Source organism: Budorcas taxicolor, chromosome 8 (genome assembly GCF_023091745.1).
Source record: "Budorcas taxicolor isolate Tak-1 chromosome 8, Takin1.1, whole genome shotgun sequence".
In the NCBI taxonomy this organism is placed as follows: domain Eukaryota; kingdom Metazoa; phylum Chordata; class Mammalia; order Artiodactyla; family Bovidae; genus Budorcas; species Budorcas taxicolor.
Genome location: NC_068917.1, coordinates 113,316,349 through 113,335,029, shown reverse-complemented (window position 1 = coordinate 113,335,029; position 18,681 = coordinate 113,316,349). Strand labels below are relative to the sequence as shown.

The 18,681-nt window shown below is 50.8% G+C and overlaps 1 protein-coding gene across 1 annotated transcript in view; it reads left to right on the top strand.

The window, feature by feature from the left end:
- The first annotated feature begins 4,167 nt into the window (after window positions 1-4,167).
- CDK5RAP2 (CDK5 regulatory subunit associated protein 2) overlaps window positions 4,168-18,681 on the top strand; it is a 180,402-nt gene continuing 165,888 nt past the window's right edge. The window contains exons 1-2 of the mRNA XM_052644504.1: window positions 4,168-4,288; window positions 16,008-16,075. Coding sequence (XP_052500464.1) covers window positions 4,233-4,288; window positions 16,008-16,075 — 124 coding nt within the window. The 5' untranslated portion in view covers window positions 4,168-4,232. The remainder of the gene's footprint in view (window positions 4,289-16,007; window positions 16,076-18,681) is intronic.

Here is an 18,681-nt window from a genome sequence, read left to right as displayed (position 1 = left end):
ACTTCACAGTGCTGTAAGGATAAAATGAAACAGTGCAAAGTAGCAGTGTGCATGTATCCATGCTATAAAACCTTATTTTTGCTGCTAGGAATGGCAGCTCCTGTGTCTTGAGGGTTCTACCCTAATGAGAAACATCTGGCTGCAAGCGACTTCCTCCCAGCCATTCGATATGACCTTGTCCAAGGAAATAATAATGCCAGCTTTGTGGCTGGGTGGCTGTCGTCAAGGAGATGGCGCCAGATAGCCCAAACAGCTGGTGGTAGTGACGTCACCTCCAGGCTTGGCAGAAAGAAAGGCCATGGTGAGCCAGAGACGGGGCAAAGGGCTTCGTCCCTGACCATGACAACAGGAAAAACAACTGCCCAAATAGCCCATCTTTTGTGCAATTGATTCTATTTTCAGTTTCCACGTTCACTAAAGCGTTTAGCACACAAGCCAGGAATATGGCCATTTGCTGAAAGGGCAGTAGATTCATCATAAGGAGAACCCCTCCCCGGCTCTTTCTTCTTTAGAGTTTCCGAAGTATCGAACGTAACCGTGTGAGCTCAGCATGGTCTCTCCCATTTTACACAAAGGAAAATCAAGGAGGAGCCAGGGAAAGAGACCCAGATCCCAGGATAAGTTGGACCACCTCCCAGAGTCAGGATCCCGGCACCTAGACTTCTGGTCCTGAGTTGCCCACACCTAGATTCATCTCGGGGCCACCTGGAAGCAGGTGTCTAAGTTGTAGAGTCTGGTGGACATATCCCTGAAATACTAGTGTCTAAATGTAGACCTCACCTCTTAATCCCAAGTTCTATAGTGGAGAGAAACAAATAGAGCGGACAGGCTTCCTGAAACAATTAGAGCTTTCAGGAAGGTTCAGAGGGACCTGGGCTCAAATCCGAGCTTTACCACTTACCAGCAGGGAGACCTCAAGAAGGTTATTTTTATCTCTTTCAGCCTCAGTCTTCCCATCTGTGAGTGAAACGGGGATAACAGTAGCACCTGCCCGGAGGGTGGTTGTGTTAGATTCAGTAGCGTTTGCGATGTCCCTAGCACAGGTGTCGCGTAAGAAACGTCACAATGTGCACAACCTCTGCCTTCCTTCCCTTCTCAAGAGCTTTCATCTGCTGGACAGAAAGTTAGTCCCTTCATTCGGGAAGTAATGATTTGCAACTCAGCCCTCCACACCGGAACAGAGCTGGTTGTGCATTAGAAGCTTTGAAATCAACAGAAAGAAAGCTCCCCTAGATCTGTGAGGTCTTGAGACAGCCATCCAGTCCAATCCTCCCATTTAACAGCTGTAGGAACTGAGGCCCAGAAGAGGAGTAGTCTGCCGAAGATCACAGGGAGTCAGGGGCGGAATCACGGCAGGAATCCTGACACCCCAGCTCCTCTGCTTTCGGACACACGCATCTTATTGGACTGTTGGTTCCAGGGAATCGAGGACTGCCCCTTCCCTGCGTGCCTGCTGGTTCCTGCCCACTCTCTTTCAGACTGTTATTTTATTGCTGATTCTGGAGGTGGTTGAAGATCTGGGGATGGAAGCGGGACAGGGCAGTGATTTGCTGCCTTCACTAAGGGGTGTGTGTTTGTGTGAGAGAGAGAGAGAGAGAGAGAGAGAGAGGGAGTTGGCGGGGGGTGCAGGAGGGAGAGAGATGGGACTACCATTGACTAGGTAGTAAAGGAATCTGAGGTCATCTCCATGTTGTCACAAAAACCTTGCAGGATAAGATGCAAACAATTATATATAGAATGGATGAACAACAAGGTCCTGCCATATGGCACTGGGTACTAGTCAATATCCTGTGATAAACCATATGGAAAAGAATCTGAGAAAGAATATTATACATGCACACACACACACACACACACACACACACACATGCTCAGTTGTGTCCGACTCTTGGTGACTCTGGGCTTCTCTGTCCATGGAATTCTCCAGGCAAGAATACTGGAGTGGGTTGCCATGTCCTCCTCTAGGGGATCTTCCCGCCCCTGGGATTGAACTGTGTCTCTTGTGTCTCCTGCATTCGCAGGTGGATTCTTGACCACTGGACCACCATGGAAGCCCATATACATACATACATATATACATGCATGCACGCACACACACACACATATAAACACATACACACACATACATATACATGCATGCACACATGCACACACACATACACACACCCACACATACATACATACATGCATGCATGCACACACACATATACACATACACACAAATGCACACACACATATACACACACATACACATATATACACATATACGTACATACATATACACACATACACATATACATACATACATACATACATACATATATATATGCTGCTGCTGCTAAGTCGCTCTGTGCGACCCCATAGACGGCAGCCCACCAGGCTCCCCCATCCCTGGGATTCTCCAGGCAAGAGTACTAGAGTGGGCTGCCATTGCCTTCTCCATATATCTCCATAGCTTCCCTGGTAGCTCAGATGGTAAAGAATCCGCCTGCAATGCAGGAGACCTGGGTTCGATCCCTGGGTTTGGAGGATCCCTTGGAGAAGGGGACATATACACATACATACATATATTCAACTGAATCACTTTGCTATACAACAGAAACTAACACAGCATTGTAAATCAATGATACTTCAATAAAATAACTTGAAGAAACCTTGCAGGATATCAGCCCCATTTTCCATATTGAGTGAACCATTCATCAACATATATATTTAAACCCCTGCTGGGTGTTGGAGATACAGCCTTGAACAATTCTGAACAGTCTCCGCTCTCACAGAACTTCCAGTCTAGTGCCGAAGACATAAGAAAAAAAATTATATACAGAGTATGGGATTGCAAAATGTGGTGAGTGCCACAAAGGGGAAAAAAATACAGATTGCTGAGAAGACAAGAAAGGGTTTGCTGTAGATCAGAGTTGAAACTGAGGCTGAAGGAGGATGGGTATATCTACCCAGTCATTCATCTTTTCAAGTTATTTTTATCCGGCTCTCTGCTCTCCGGACAGTCTGCAGAGGAAGGTAGGAACACCGAGATGAGGAGAAGGTTGCTTTCACAGGTCAAGCTCTGCCAAAATGATCTAGTGATTGCTGTGTGCTTTAAGAAAGGCGGCCAGGGCTAGCAGAGAGCTCAGATATACTGATAGTCCGCAGGAGCCACGGATGTGTCCTGTCGACAGACTTCCGGTGCATGCAGTTAGGCGACTCTTTCCTCTCATTTGGCCTCAGTATGCTGATCCCACTGGCACCCCACTCCAATACTCTTGCTTGGAAAATCCCGTGGATGGAGGAGCCTGGTAGGCTGCAGTCCATGGGGTCGCTAAGAGTCGGACACGACTGAGCGACTTCACTTTGACTTTCACTTTCATGCATTAGAGAAGGAAATGGCAACCCTCTGCAGTGTTCTTGCCTAGAGAATCCCAGGGATGGGGGAGCCTGGTGGGCTGCCGTCTATGGGGTCGCACAGAGTCGGACACGACCGAAGCGACTTAGCAGCAGCAGCATACTGATCCCAGGTGCATTATTCGAGCCCTACAGGTAATAAAAGTTCACTAGGTTAGAGGCTGGAGAGGGAGTGTCACTGACCACTAGGCTCATAGGGATGCGCTTATCTATTTCAAACCAAGTGTGCAAATTACTCGAGTTGGGAATATGTAGGTAGGATTTTTCTAAAGCGACTCCCACAACCGATTAACGGAGTTTCAGTTCAAGGCGGAAGCCTCTGGGATGCCCAGACCCTAAGGTTCGGAGTATACACTTGGTTAGGAGTTATGCGGCTCCCCAAAGGTAGGTGCCGAATTCCCATCTCCCGCTTAAATTAACGGCCCAAATCTGGTTCGGCCCTGAACAAAGATGGCGCCTCAGCTAGCCTCGTCCCGCGTGCCCTCACTAAAAATGGCGGCCTAACGCTCTTTCCTTCGGCCTTGCTGGCACACGTGCAGGCGCTCTGCCCTTAGTTAACATGGCGTCCCGCCAGCGCTTCCCTGCCCGGTCTCCTGGCCAGTCCGGTTGGCTTCACCGCGCGCGCTTCGGCGACCCCGCCTCGTTTCCGTAGGAAGACGCTCCGGGAAAGATGGCGGCCGCTGCGGTTTGAATTCCAGCGGCGCCGCCGGAGTCCGAACGAGAGCTGGGTTGGAGGGGGCGGGGACCTGGGGAGCCGGGCGGGTCGCGGTCCCGCGGGGGAAGCAGTGGCGCCGTCGCTAGACACCAGCGGCACCACCTCCTCCGTGTCCACGATGGACTCGGTGTTGGAAGAAGACGTCACCCTCCCCGGGACGCGTAGCGGCTGCAGGTGCGGCCCGGGCTTTGTGGGTTCGCGGTAGCCGGGCCGGGGTTCCCACGGATGGGGGTTCGGTCCGTCCGAGACTCGAGGTTTGCTTCTGAGGGGGTTTGAGGGTTCCTGACGTGTGGAGTGTGTGAGATGGATTTCTTCGGGGACGATCTCTTTGGGGACCCGCCCACTGATAACTGAGTGTAGGTGGTCGAGGGTCCCGGCCTGCATCGCCCCCATGTCTCATATTTCGGGACATACTTTGAAGAGGAGATGAGGGACAGGTAAGGGGTTCTCTGAAAGAGAGGGAGATGGAACGTCTTGGAGTGTGCAGTTAGTGAGGGCTGGTTGAAGGGCGGGGACCTTGAGGGTACTTGATGGCTCACTGTGGTTTGGGGGTTTGCTTTCCTTGTAGGGAGTGTAGTTGGTCTGTCCAGACTTTGCTTATGGGTCACATAGTGGCCACCATGACTCAGGCCATGGGGTGCAGTGGTTAAGAACCTTGGCTGGAGTTGAACAGAACTGACTCAAGTTCTGCTACTGCTAAGTCACTCCAGTCGTGTTCGACTCTGTGCGACCCCATAGACAGCAGCCCACCAGGCTCCCCCGTCCCTGGGATTCTCCAGGCAAGAGCACTGGAGTGGGTTGCCATTTCCTCCTCCAATGCATGAAAGTGAAAAGTGAAAGGGAAGTCACTCAGTCGTGTCCGACTCTTCGTGACCCATGGACCGCAGTCTACCAGGCTTCTCTGTCCATGGGATTTTCCAGGCAAGAGTACTGGAGTGGGGTGCCATCGCCTTCTCTGGATTCAAGTTCAGTTCTTTAACTAACTAGCTGTGTGACTTTGATGAAATGACTTAATCTACTTTCCCATCTGTTAAATGCGGCTGGTAGTCATATCCACCCAACAGAGTTGGGGTGACGATTAGATGAGAAGATGCTCACCCAGCAGTTTGCTTGGCAGGTGTGGTGCCTGGTGTATTGCTGCTGCTGCCACCAAGTCGCTTCAGTCGTGTCCGACTCTGTGCGACCCCATAGACAGCAGCCCACCAGGCTCCCCCGTCCTTGGGATTCTCCAGGCAAGAACACTGGAGTGGGTTGCCATTTCCTTCAATGCATGAAAGTGAAAAGTGAAAGTGAAGTCGCTCAGTCGTGCCTGACTCTTCGTGACCCCATGGACTACAGCCCACCAGGCTCCTCTGTCCATGGGATTTTCCAGGCAAGAGTACTGGAGTGGGGTGCCATTGCCTTCTCCAGCCTGGCATATTATCAGTGCTTTAAAAATGATTTGGTCCCGCCATTATCACTACCACCATCGTCGTGGTCATCAACAACAGTAGTGCAAATTGGGGGATAATGGCCGAATGAGTCTGTCCCAAGAGGCAGTTGGAGTCCACATTGCTGGTGGGTTGGGGGTCTCTCTTGGGACGAAGGCCTGAAAAGGTCCTGCACTGCTATAGAGTTGGGCCCCTTTGCTTGTCTTGGGCTCCTGGTTGGGGAGAGGGTAGAAGGACTCAGAGGAGAGCCCAGAGAACCTGTGGCATTTATCCAGCTCTGCCAGGAACAGGCTGCCTCTTTTGGTCCTAACTGAAAGGGTGACATGTTATTTGCTGTGTGCATATCTGGATGCTTTTAAGAGTAAAATTGACACAGTTAATATTTATTCCTGAGCAGCAGACATAAACAGGTCCTGTCTTGGGCAAGCCTGACCAATGGTTGTTCTGTTTATTGAGAGCCCAACAGATGACAGAGGATGAGGTGGTTGGATGGCATCATCGACTCAATGAACATGAGTGTGAGCAAACTCTGGGAGATGGAGAAGGACAGGGAAGCCTGATGTGCTGCAGTCCATGGGGTCGCAAAGTGTCGGACGTGACTTAGCGAGTGAACAGTTTTATCAGACACAGAGTAAGGCCCTTTGACGCTCCTGCTAGTTGAATCCTGAGGTGATTCGTCATGTTCCTTTCTCATCATCTTTCTGCCACTGCCTGGGTATATTGTGGGTTTCCCTGATAGCTCAGTTGGTAAGTGGTATATCACCCCTCACCTGGATTGTCCTAGTTTCCTTCACACCTCTGATAGCCTTTTATACTATTGCTCAAAAGCTCGTTTTAAAAGTACAAATCTGATCACCGCAGTCTGCTGCTTTATATGTTTAATGCCTTTCATTGCCATTAAGGTAAAGTCCGTTATTACTCGGGGCTTCCCACGTGGCTCAGTAGCAAAGAATCTGCCTGCCAATGCAGGAGACTCAAGAGCTATGGGTTTGATCCCTGGGTGGGGAAGATCTGGAGTAGGAAATGGTTAACCCACTCTAGTGTTCTTGCCTATGAAAATTCCGTGGACAGAGGAGCCTGGAGGCCTGCAGTCCATGGGGTTGCAAAGAGGCACATCACTCTCTCAGGCAGCTCTTCACATCTCAGTACCAGTTTTGGAATCTTGTTCAGTCGCTCAGTTGTGTCCAACTCTTTGAGACCCGCTGATCTGCAGCACACCAGGCTTCCTTGTCCATCACCACCTTCCGGAGCTTGCTCAAACTCACGTCCATTGAGTTGGTGACGCCATCCAACCATCTCGTCCTCTGTCGTCCCCTTCTCCTCATGCCCTCAGTCTTTCCCAGCATCAGGGTCTTTTCCGATGAGTTGGCTCTTTGCGTCAGGTGACCAAAGTATTGGAGCTTCAGCCTAGACCTAGCTGGGTTTCCATCCCAATTCTGACACTTAACAATCATGTGACCTTGGGCAAGTCACCCTCTGTGAGCCTCAGTTTTCATCATCTGTAAAATGGATGAGTCTAAAAGAGTTTAGCCTAATGTCTGACCCAGAGTAGCAACTCAACATAACATCAAATATTTTCCTTGCTCTCCTCTCCCTGCCTTTGCTGGTAACCCTGGTGCTGCATACATTCCTGAGCTAATCTCTTACCTACTTAAGACTCTCCCTGGCTCCTCTCTGCCCTCAGGATCAAGTTCTTTAATGTGGCTTCTGAGCTCCTTTGTACTGTGGCCCCATCTACCTCACTAGGGTCCTGCCTTCCCTCTCCCTTCCCTGTTTCCTCTCCAAGCCTGTCACCCTGCTGGCTGCCAAACTGTTATGAATGCTCTGCCTTGTTCTTTCTCCTGCTGGGCCTGGGTACTTGCTGTGCCTGCTGCCTGGATTGCCCTCTCTCCTCTGCTTTGCCTTATTATTTTTCACATCTCAGTTTAGATGTCACTGCCAGGAATCCTTCACTGACATCCCCTCTCCCCACTTGGGCCCTCTGTTCTCCTTTAGTCCCCCATCACTGATGTATTCACAGCCCTTATTGACATCACTGAATTTTCTCTTTTTTTGACCATATCATGCCGGATCTTAGTTCACTGGCCAAAGGTCAAACCCAAGTCCCCTGCAGTGGAAGCTCGGAGTCTTAACCATTGGCCTGCCAGGGAAGTCCCATGACTTCACTGAATTTTATCGACTGATGCAGTCCAATCAGTATATAATTTGAGCCATGTATGTAACTTAAAGTTTTCTAATAGCCACATTAAAAGCGTACAAAGAGACTGCTGAAATTAGTTAATAATGTTTTATTTAACCTAATATTTCCACATATTATCATTCTAACTTGTAGTCAGATAAATGCTAACGAGATATTTTGCTTTCTCTCTGATCTTACTGAGTCTCTGAAGTCCGGTGCGTGTCTTGCACTTACTGCCCTTCTCGATTTAGAGGCGCCGCATCTCAGGTGCTTGGTCGGTCCATATGCTGGCTGCTGCAGGCACAGCTGTTAACTTGTCTTTCTCCCAGACTCGACTCTGACCTGCGTGAGAACAGGGGCTGCATTGTGACCATCTTTGTAATGCAACTTCCTAACCTGGTATCTGGCTCATGGTAGGGGCTCAGTAGCTGTCTGTTAATTCCCTGGATGAACAATGGTCCGGTGAGGTGACGGTCTTATTCACTTTTTCCAGGTGAGGACACTGAGGTGAAGTGAGCACCCTGAGACCCCACCGAAAAGCCCGTGATCAAGCCAGGACTTACAGTCCGGGCCTGCACACTCCGAAGTCTGGCTCTCGGTGCCGCATCGTGCCTTTCACCTAGTCCTCTGAACCAGATCTGAGAGGGTTCTGGGAGGATTTTGTGGAACTGCTGTGGGCTGGAACTGGCCCTCAGGGTCAGCTTCTCCATCAGGTGGTCTGAGTGGAGGAGAAAAACCCCTGGAACATGAGGAATCTTTTTATGCTGATATGGATGCTCTTCTGCTCGGTAATTTCCAGGCCCCGGTTTTAGAGACTGAACTGAAGTCCGATTGTCCTTGGCCTTCTGTTGAGTTCGGGCAGTGTGTGTCCTCCTCTCCAGGCTCGGTCACCGGTGGGTACCCCAGGAGCTCCGGCTCTGTGAGGTTTAGGCCCGGATCCCGGTCCCTGGGGCCCCTTCATTAGGTCCTGCCCGATGGTGTTGAAAGGACCTGGGCTTTGTGCGCAGGACGCCTGCGTCAGAGTCCTGCCTCAGCGGGGTCCTGGCCGTGTTGCTGGAGTTTTCACGTAACTGTCCTAATTCTGTTTCCTTCAGTGACAGTTTCTGTTTTGTTGGGTGACTTTGTGGATGAAGCACAGCTGCATGTTTTAAGCACCTGGAACCGATGGGGGAGTACCTTCAGTGTTGGCTGGTGTTTGTTTAGCTATTACCGTGTTATACCGTTTTCTGGACCAAGTCCTCTGTGCCCACTCCCCTGGGTTCACCCCTTTGGTTTCATGCCAAGGATTCTGCCTCTGCCTGAGTTTCCAAAGGCCTGGCCAGGCCTGTTCATCTGTGGGTTCCTGAAGCACATGGCCATTAAGTGCCTCCTGCCTGGTTAGGGGCAGACCAAAAAAAGATGTCTCCTATAAGTTTGTACACAGTTTGTACTTTCTCAGGCAAAGAATACGTTCGTGGATTTTGTAAAAGGAGACTGAGAAAGAGGATGGCGGAATGAAATTTCTGGTGAAGGCTTGCCACTTACCAACTGAGGCTTGGTGAAGCTTCATCCAAGGCCGACCTCGGACTAGAGGTACCCCTGGGCTGTGAGGTTTGAGGAGACGCTCCCGGTCGCCAGGGTTAGCTCAGCAAGGGCAGGGAGCGTGTCTGGCTTCTTCCCGATTGGATCTTTAGGAAGAACGATGTCTGGTACATAGTAGAGGCTCAACAGTTATTTGTTGAATGAATCAATCTTGTTCAATCTCTATTTGAAAAGATAAATACCGTGAATATAGGCTCCCTATTTTGTAGTGAAATGCTGCTTTATAATCACTGCGTGAAAAAGTGCACAGCAGAGTGTAAATGGTACAAGCTTGTTGGAACACAGTTTGGCATTAAAAATGTGCCTTGTGTTTTTTAACAGCTTTACTGAAATCTGATTTATATGCCATAAAGTTTACCCATTTGAAATATACTATTCAGTGTTTTTTTTTTTTTTAAGTATATCTACAGAGTTGTGCAATCATCACCATAATCTTAATTTTAGAACATTTTCATTCTCCAGAAAACCCTGTGCCCATTAGCATTTACTTCCAGTCTTAGCTTGGGCTGCTGTAACAGAAAACTGTAGACTGGGTAACTTACTGACTCCCTGCGTGCATGCTCAGTCGTGTCCAGCTCTTGGCGCCCCCATGGACTGTAGCCCGCCAGGCTTCTCTGTCCATGGAGTTTTCCAGGAAGGAATACTGGAGTGGGCTGCCGTTTTCTGTTCCGGGGGATATTCCTGACCCGGGGACTGAAGCCCCGTCTCCTCTGCCTCCTGCACTGGCAGACGGAGTCTTTACCACTAGCACCGCCTGGGAAGCCCGTTATTGACAACAGAAGTTGGTTTTTCACAGTTCCTGCGCCTGGAAGTCTGAGGTCAGGGTGCCGGTGTGGTCAGGTTCTGGTGAGGACCTGCTTCTCACTGTCCTCCCGTGGTGGAGAGCAAAGAGAGGAGGTAGGAGCCCTGGGAACACTTAAAGGCGCCAGTGCCATTCCTGAGGGCGCCACCGTCTCCACCTCATCTGGTCTGAATCGCCTCCCCAAGGCTCTCCTCCTAATACATCCCGCAGGTGGGGGCTGGGCTTATCGTATGAATGCCGGGGGACACGGTTAGCCTGCAACACTCCCCGTTCCACCCCCTGCCCCCTTCCTGCACCCTAGGCAACCACAATCTGCTTTTTGTCTATAGGCTTGCCTATTCTGGACATTTCATAAAAATGAGGTATTACAATATGTGGACTTTTGTGAGATTCCTCTGTGTTGTAGCATGTGTTAATACTCCATTCCTTGCTGTGACTGAGTATTCTGTTTTAAACATGTTCCCGTTTTTGCTTGTTCATTGGTTGCTGATATTTAGGTTCTTGCTTTTCTGGCTCTTCTGCATTGATGTGTGTACAAGTTTTTGTGTGGACATAAATTTTCCTTTCTCTGGGAATAGGGTTGCTGAGTCGTGTGGTGACTCTGTGTATTTAGCATTTTGAGGACCCGCTCAACTCTTTTCCTGAGTGGCTGCACCGTCTCACACGCTCAGCATGCTGCACTCTGTGTGAGGACCCTTGTTTCTCCGTTGCCTTGTCAGCACTTACTACTGTCTGTCTTTTACTGTATCCACCCTGTGGGGTGTGGCATGGTGTCTCTCTGTGGCACTGATTTCCATTTCCCTGACAACTGACCGTGTGGGACATTTTTTCATGTGCTTATTAGCCACTTATATATTTTCAAACCCTTCGCCCATTGAAAAAACGTAAATGTATTTAGACCTGGCAATTCCACTGCTTGTTATCTATCAAAAAATCTTCCTGCTTGTGTACAGTGAGACGTGTATAAGGAGATACAACATTGTTTGTGAAAGGAACAACTTGGAAAGAAGTTGAGTTTCCTACACAGTTCAGTTCAGTTCAGTTTAGTTCAGTTGTTCAGTCGTGTCTGACTTTGCTACCCCATGAATCGCAGCAGGCCAGGCCTCCCTGTCCATCACCATCTCCCAGAGTTCACTCAGACTCACGTCCATTGAGTCAGTGATGCCATCCAGCCATCTCATCCTCTGTCGTCCCCTTCTCCTCCTGCCCACAATCCCTCCCAGCATCAGAGTCTTTTCCAGTGAGTCAACTCTTCACATGAGGTGGCCAAAGTACTGGAGTTTCAGCTTTAGCATCATTCCTTCCAAAGAAATCCCAGGGCTGATCTCCTTCAGAATGGACTGGTTGGATCTCCTTGCAGTCCAAGGGACTCTCAAGAGTCTTCTCCAACACCACAGTTCAAAAGCATGCCCTGCCTCTTGAGAAATCTGTATGCAGGTCAGGAAGCAACAGTTAGAACTAGACATGGAACAACAAACTGGTTCCAAATAGGAAAAGGAGTACGTCAAGGCTGTATATTGTCACCCTGCTTATTTAACTTCTATGCAGAGTACATCATGAGAAACACTGGACTGGAAGAAACACAAGCTGGAATCAAGGTTGCTGGGAGAAATATCAATAATAACCTCAGATATGCAGATGACACCACCCTTATGGCAGAAAGTGAAGAGGAGCTAAAAAGCCTCTTGATGAAAGTGAAAGAGGAGAGTGAAAAAGTTGGCTTAAAGCTCAACATTCAGAAAATGAAGATCATGGCATCCAGTCCCATCACTTCATGGGAAATAGATGGGGAAACAGTGGAAACAGTGTCAGACTTTATTTTTGGGGGCTCCAAAATCACTGCAGATGGTGACTGCAGGCATGAAATTAAAAGACACTTACTCCTTGGAAGAAAATTTATGACCAACCTAGACAGCATATTCAAAAGCAGAGACATTACTTTGCCGACTAAGGTCCGTCTGATCAAGGCTATGGTTTTCCCAATAGTCATGTATGGATGTATGGATGTGAGAGTTTCCTACACAGTACCTGGTAAATAGACATCTGTTTCACAGGTCTCTTTCAGACTGTGACCCGTTGTCAACTTGTGAAATTCGATTTAGTAGGTCGGAACCAGAGTTAAAAAAGAAGAATGGAACAGAACAGAAGGCACTTGAAGAATGAAGGCTGATGCATTGCCTTCTGTTGGTTGGGGTCAGTGAGGTTTGAGAAACACTGCTGTGGAAGGCTCTGCAGGAGTAAAGAACGCTGGCGTAGAGCTCTTCGTACTGTCATGAAAACATCTTGACACATTCAGTGAAGAAGAGACGCTGCAGAATAGTGTACACTTACACACACAAAGGTCGGGAATGTCTTACTGCCGAGAGCGGTTCCTTCTTCCGGGAGACCGAGATGCCAGCGAGCAGGAGTCAGGAAGAGCTGGAAGCTCGTCCCTCTCGGTTGCATTCGTCTGTAGTTTCTCTCATTAAGAGCAGATGACCCAGAGTGAGAAGCAGGCTGCTGAGAGACAGACCGGGGTGTGCTTGCTGTGCGTTTTCTGGCCGGGACGTGCAGTCCGATCCTCGGCGCTCACAGCCCTTCCTCGGTGAAGCGCTGCGGGGCCTGCGTGGACGGCCCGTGGTGGGCGCCGTGTGCAGACCCGGGGCAGGGCCCCGGGTGGCAGCGGGAGAGCGAGGGGGCGCGGTGGCGAGGCGCAGGGGCTGTTGGTTCACTGGCCCGCGGGGCTGAAGGCCCTGCCTCGGGGCGCTGGGCCCCCACCGCAGCCCTGGAGGAGGGCGCGTGGGGCCGGGCGGTACGCAGGCGCGGAGCACGGGCTCTGCGGCCAGGCCGGCTGGGGCCTTTCAGCCTGTTGACTCTGCCAGGCCTCCCTTTTCCTCACTTGAGAAAATGGCAGCATTGAAAAAGGACCAGGGAGCCCAGAAGGGCTGTGGTGAGGAGGTGGCGCCGGGCCGCCCGTCCCGGGCGCGGGGTCCGTCTGTGCAGGCGCCCCTGCGGGTGGTGGCTGCGGTTACGCTGTGCTCTGCAGGTGAGGACGCGGGCCCTGACCACGTGCCCCTCTGAGTAGGAGCTCGGGCGGCCCCGACACAGCTGAGTGCGTGGAATGGGCCCTGAGACGCCTGGATTTTGGCCTCAACTTTGCTACCCAACCCTGTGTGATTTGGAGCAAATAAGTTCCTTCCTTCCCGGAACTTGGTCTCCTCCATCCACACCATGATAAAGCCCCATCTCAGCCCTCTTCCTTTGCCTGGATTTGATTTCGGATGGGGACCCAGAAAGCCGCAACCTAGGCCCAGAGTGAGGATCGGAATGGCTACCTAAAGCTGAAGGCTTGAAGCTGGAGGTGTGGCTGGAACCGACAGAGAGCCCTGATGCCCGAGGGTCCCGACATTTCAAAGGGGGCGCAGGTAAAGCCCACATGGAAGTTTGACGCGAGCCAGGCCGGAATTTCTGCATTAAAGAGCGGTTTCTTCTAAGAGTTGCAGTGTCAAATGTCATCTTTCATACTTTGCCTCTTGGAAACTTGTCTAAGACCAGATTCTTTGGCTTTGCCTGCCACGTGGCTTTTAGCCGTGATTGGTGTTGGCTTGAGTCACTGATGGGCCATTTCCTCCAATGGTAGTGAATTAATGGCTGTGATGGAGAGATTATTTTTTGGGGCTCCAAAATCACCGCAGATGGTGACGGCAGCCATGAAATTAAAAGATGCTTACTCCTTGGAAGAAAAGTTATGACCAACCTAGATAGCATATTCAAAAGCAGAGACATTACTTTGCCAACTAAGGTCCTTCTAGTCAAGGCTATGGTTTTTCCTGTGGTCATGTATGGATGTGAGAGTTGGACTGTGAAGAAGGCTGAGCGCCGAAGAATCGATGCTTTTGAACTGTGGTGTTGGAGAAGACTCTTGAGAGTCCCTTGGACTGCAAGGAGATCCAACCAGTCCATTCTGAAGGAGATCAACCCTGGGATTTCTTTGGAAGAAATGATGCTAAAGCTGAAACTCTAGTACTTTGGCCACCTCATGTGAAGAGTTGATTCATTGGAAAAGATTCTGATGCTGGGAGGGATTGGGGGCAGGAGGAGAAGGGGACGACAGAGGATGAGATGGCTGGATGGCATCACTGACTCGATGGACATGAATCTGAGTGAACTCTGGGAGATGGTGATGGACAGGGAGGCCTGGCCTGCTGCGATTCATGGGGTCGCAAAGAGTTGGACACGACTGAGCGACTGAACTGAACTGAACTGAACTGAACTGATGGAGAGAAGCCCAGACTTGGGGATGTAGAGACCAGAGTCGGCTGAGCTTCCCAGTAAACTGTGTGTGTAGTTTTGGGGCCACTGAGCCTCCAACTGCAAAGAGTGGTGGCTAACTTTTACGATTTGTTTAGAAAATGGAGTTTGTCCTGGTGGTACTTACTGGAGGGAGTTGAGAAATATAAAAAATTAAAAAGGAAAATATTGAATCTCTCTCCTTTTCCTACAAATAATGCTTTTTAATATTTCACTTGTTATGTGTACTTATAGCCCCCTAGTTTGCAGGAAGGATTTGAGGTGATTTTAGTGTACATGTATTTTTTTTGTCTTCCAGTAATTGAAGGCATATCCTACTTAAGTTTGCTTTTTTTTCTTTTTCTCCAGTTACCCTCATAGCAGACACATTTTATGTAGTCATTTTCCTGATGCTGAAATTTTATGATATCTAATTTTTTTGCTTGGTTCTGATGTTGAAGTTTCGTTCCAACTCCAGAGTTTGATGGTCAGACAACATTGTCCTAGGAACAGGATGGATCTGTATTTAGAGGCCTGGAAAGAGCAAATTGCCAAGAAGTCAAGCTGAACTTCCATAAGATCCTAGTTTACAGCTTGGGATAGAGAGGCATTGTTGGGTTTTATACATAAAAGACTTGGATTCTGGGCTTGGTTCTCTGACTAACTGCCCTGAGACTGGCTAGGCTACTGAAATTATCTGGGCCTTAGAGCCTTCCTTTGTAAAATGCATAGACCCTCAGGGAACTGGCCAGTTCTGGTGAAGGTAGATCATTTACCAGTTACAGAGCACTGTCTGTTTCACGGTGACAAGGGCACTTTGCTCCCGTTCATGGAATACTCACGGGGTGCAGGGCACTTGCTGGACACCAGGTGCCTTGTTTGACCACCAGTGACTGTGAAGTAGCTGCTGTTCTTGTACAGATGAGGGGAGCGGGGCTGGGAGAGGCGCGTGGCGGAGTTTGCAGCAGGATTCAGGGAACTGCGGTTCATGTTGGACCACCTCTCCTATCGTGGCTTAGTTCTCTGTCAGGGTCTCCAGACCTCACTGAACCTGCTTGTGTAATTTAGCCAGTAAAACTTCTGGAATCAGTGAATTTTTCATTTTTGTCTGATGTTCTTAATGCATCCGAATTAGTACCTGATACTTTTAAGCTCATAGGCATATTGATAATGATAATAGTAGCATCGACAAAAACAACAGTTGATGCCTCCTGTTGATCACTTACTGTGTGCTAAGTGTTTATACGCACTAGTTTATTTAATCTTTACAGGTTGAGGGGTGGTGTCCCGTGTACTGAATTAATAAGAAAGTATGACTCAAGGGCATCAGTAGCTTAGGTTTGGCAGGGTGCCTCCGTGCCCAGCCCCTCGATGGCACACAGAACACTTGCTGTGTGAATGAATCCATGACCGAACCCCCTTACTCAGCTAGTGGGTCTTAGAGCCACAGCTCAGCCCCAGAGCCTGGGTCCCTCACTTCCGCACTGCCTGCCCTGGGGGAGGCCCCGTAGGCGGTCGGGTGCGGCGCAGGCGGTCGGGTGCGGCGCTGGTGGTCGGGTGCGGCCCTGGCGCTCCGGCAGTCTCTGCTGCTCAGATGGTGATCCCTCTTTTGTCGCACATGTTCTCTCCTAGTGGCCTTGCTCTCAATGTGCCCGATGACCCGGAAGGCGTCAGCCCTGATCCTGGTTCGGGAAACGGTGGTAAGTACACAGAGTAAGAACAGGGGAAGTGGATGCTGGGCCGTGAGGGCCGTGAGCCCTTGAGCTGGGAGCCTGGGCCTGAGCTTCGGTGGGTCCAAGGCCCAGCGCTCCCCTGGCGTGGCTTGGTGCTCCCAAGAAGGGCGCGGTGTTTAACGTAAATGTTGACCCGCTCCTCACCTCCTTTCATAAGCACCAGGCTAGGGGACTGGATGTCCTTTGGGCCACACTTCATGAGTTTCATTTCTCACCACCATGCTTCATAGGGGGTTCAGCCAGTGTTTGCTGAACTGAACGACCAGGGGAGGTTGGGTGTTGAGTTGGTGACTCGGTCAGGTTCAAAGTCTCTGTTGGGTCCTGCTCCCGAATGGCTGGAGGCCGTGGAGGGCTGCTGTCCAAACCAGAGCGTGCCAAGGCCTTCCTGGCAGGCTGCTGGATTCCGTGTGCTGGCTGGGGCCCGGCATTCCTACACGGGCCTGCCCTTCGGAGACACGTAGTTGGGTAGACCACAGGAGACGGCGCTGAGCAAATAAGCAGTCTGCTGGGTTGAAGCTGGATTATGAGGATACTTTCTGTTCAGCAGTTTGCGTTTTGCTAAGCCTTCCTCATAATTTTTGTTTCTGGAAGAAAGTGGACGCTCTGATCAGTATCTGTGGGAAGTGCTAGTAATTTGCCTTGTTGAAATATCTTAGAGGTATTTTGACTGGTGTTTTTTTCCCCCGTCTCCAGAGTGTTGAGATTACGGGCAGAAAGGAGTTTTTAGAGCAGACAAGCTAAGTTTCACACGGTGAGCATATGTTAATTCTCCCTCAGGTTTTCCTTTAGAACCTGGCAACTTTTACTTTAAGCAGGCAGTGCAGCAGTTCTGGTCTCTCTGCCTTCTGCCCCCAGGCCGTTGGGACCGGAGGCTTGATCGGCCTGCTCCTTCATTCAGCCCTGGTGTGCGTCGCTTCCTGCCAGGCTCGGGCCTCGCACTGGGGTTCAGCCTGAGTCATGGCTCCAATCATGCCTGGAAGGCAGGCAGTTAAAGAATGGTCGCGCAGCCAGCGGGGCGGTGAGGAGCAGGTTTCCCCTCAGGAAGGAGTGGGGCGGCTGAGTGTCCCCAGCAGAGGAGCTGGCCTGGAGGCCTGGAGAGTGAGGGGCCGCGGGAGGGGGCACGCGCGGTGACAGAGCCCGCCTGTCTGAGCAGCAGGCAGGTGGCAGTGTGCCCTCGGCCTGGCGTGCGGGACCTGCTGGCCGCCCTTGCGGCTCCCGAGCCTCTTCTCTGCTGAGCCCCGAGTGCCGTGCCCTCACCCCCCTCTACCGGCTGCCCCCTGAAGACTCAGCTGCAGCCCGCGCTTCCTCGGCTCTCCCCAGCCTGCCTTCCGTGCACTCTCCTCTCTGAATCTTGAATTTTTGCTGCATTTCATTGCATTTCTTCGTGTTGGCCACTTAAGGAGTATCCCGATTCGGACCACTCCTCACCCGCCTTCCTTGGCCTAAGCACCGTGACCTCTGGCCTGGATTCTCCCCACTTTCTCCTACCTGGTCTCCTCGTTTCTCTCTCAGTGCCTTTCATAAAGATCTATTCTCAGCAAGGCAGCCAGAGGGAGCCTGTGGAAACCGAAGTCCCCCGCGCTACCCCTGAGCTCGGAATCCTCGTGTCTTGAGGGGCCCTACTCAGCCTGTCTCCCGGCACCTGCTCCCCCCTCTTCTGCTGTCCCCCCTTTATTGCTCTCCCATCCGTTGGCCTCTTGGCTGGCTCTCAAGTCCTCTAGGTCCCTGCCACCCCAGGCCTCTCTCTGTGTCCTGTCCGAGTCTGCCCAGAGGTCAGCCCTTCGTCAGTTTAACCACCTTATTTGTTTTCTTTTCTTTTTGCCATGGTGTGCAGCATGTAGAATCTTAGTTCCCTGACCAGGAATCGAACCCGTGCCCCCTGCCTCTTGGCCCCTTGCATTGGGAGCATGGAGTCTTAACCACTGGACTGCCAGGGAAATCCTTAACCACCTTATTGGAAGCTGCAGTCCTCACCTCTCCCTTGCTATTGGCATTTCCTGTCCTTACCCACTGAATTGTTCTCCGCAGCATTTATCACCGTTGACTATGCTCTGCGATCGCCATCGTTTATTGTCGGTCCCTTCTTTCTGGACTATCGGCTCCTTCTCTTTGTTCTGTTTCTAGAATGGTACTGGGCAGAGAGTAGGCCCCCAGCGCCCACTTGGGGGAGGAGTGAATTCATTCATTCGCTCAACGCACATCTTAGCGCCTGAGCAGTGCCCAGCGCTGTGGCGCATGCAGCCGTTGGCTCACACATCCCCGTCTTGCCTGCTGGGCGCCCGCTCGCCACTGCTTCTCCACACCTCGCCTGGTGCTTGGCACAGTGGCGTGGGCTAATAAATGTTCGTCGAATTAGAGAAGCTGTGGAAAGATCTGGGTTTTGGCTAAGTCTGGAATTGCCCTGAAGCAGCGATCGGCAGTTTCCAACCGCAGCCTGCTTTTGAAAGTAAACTTGTGTTGGAACACAGCTGCTTGGCTTTTGAAGCGTCCGCGGCTGTTTTGTGTTGAGTGGTTGTGACAGACTGGGGGCTTTGTGTCGTCTGGCCAACAGAGCCTGAAGTATTTATTGTCTC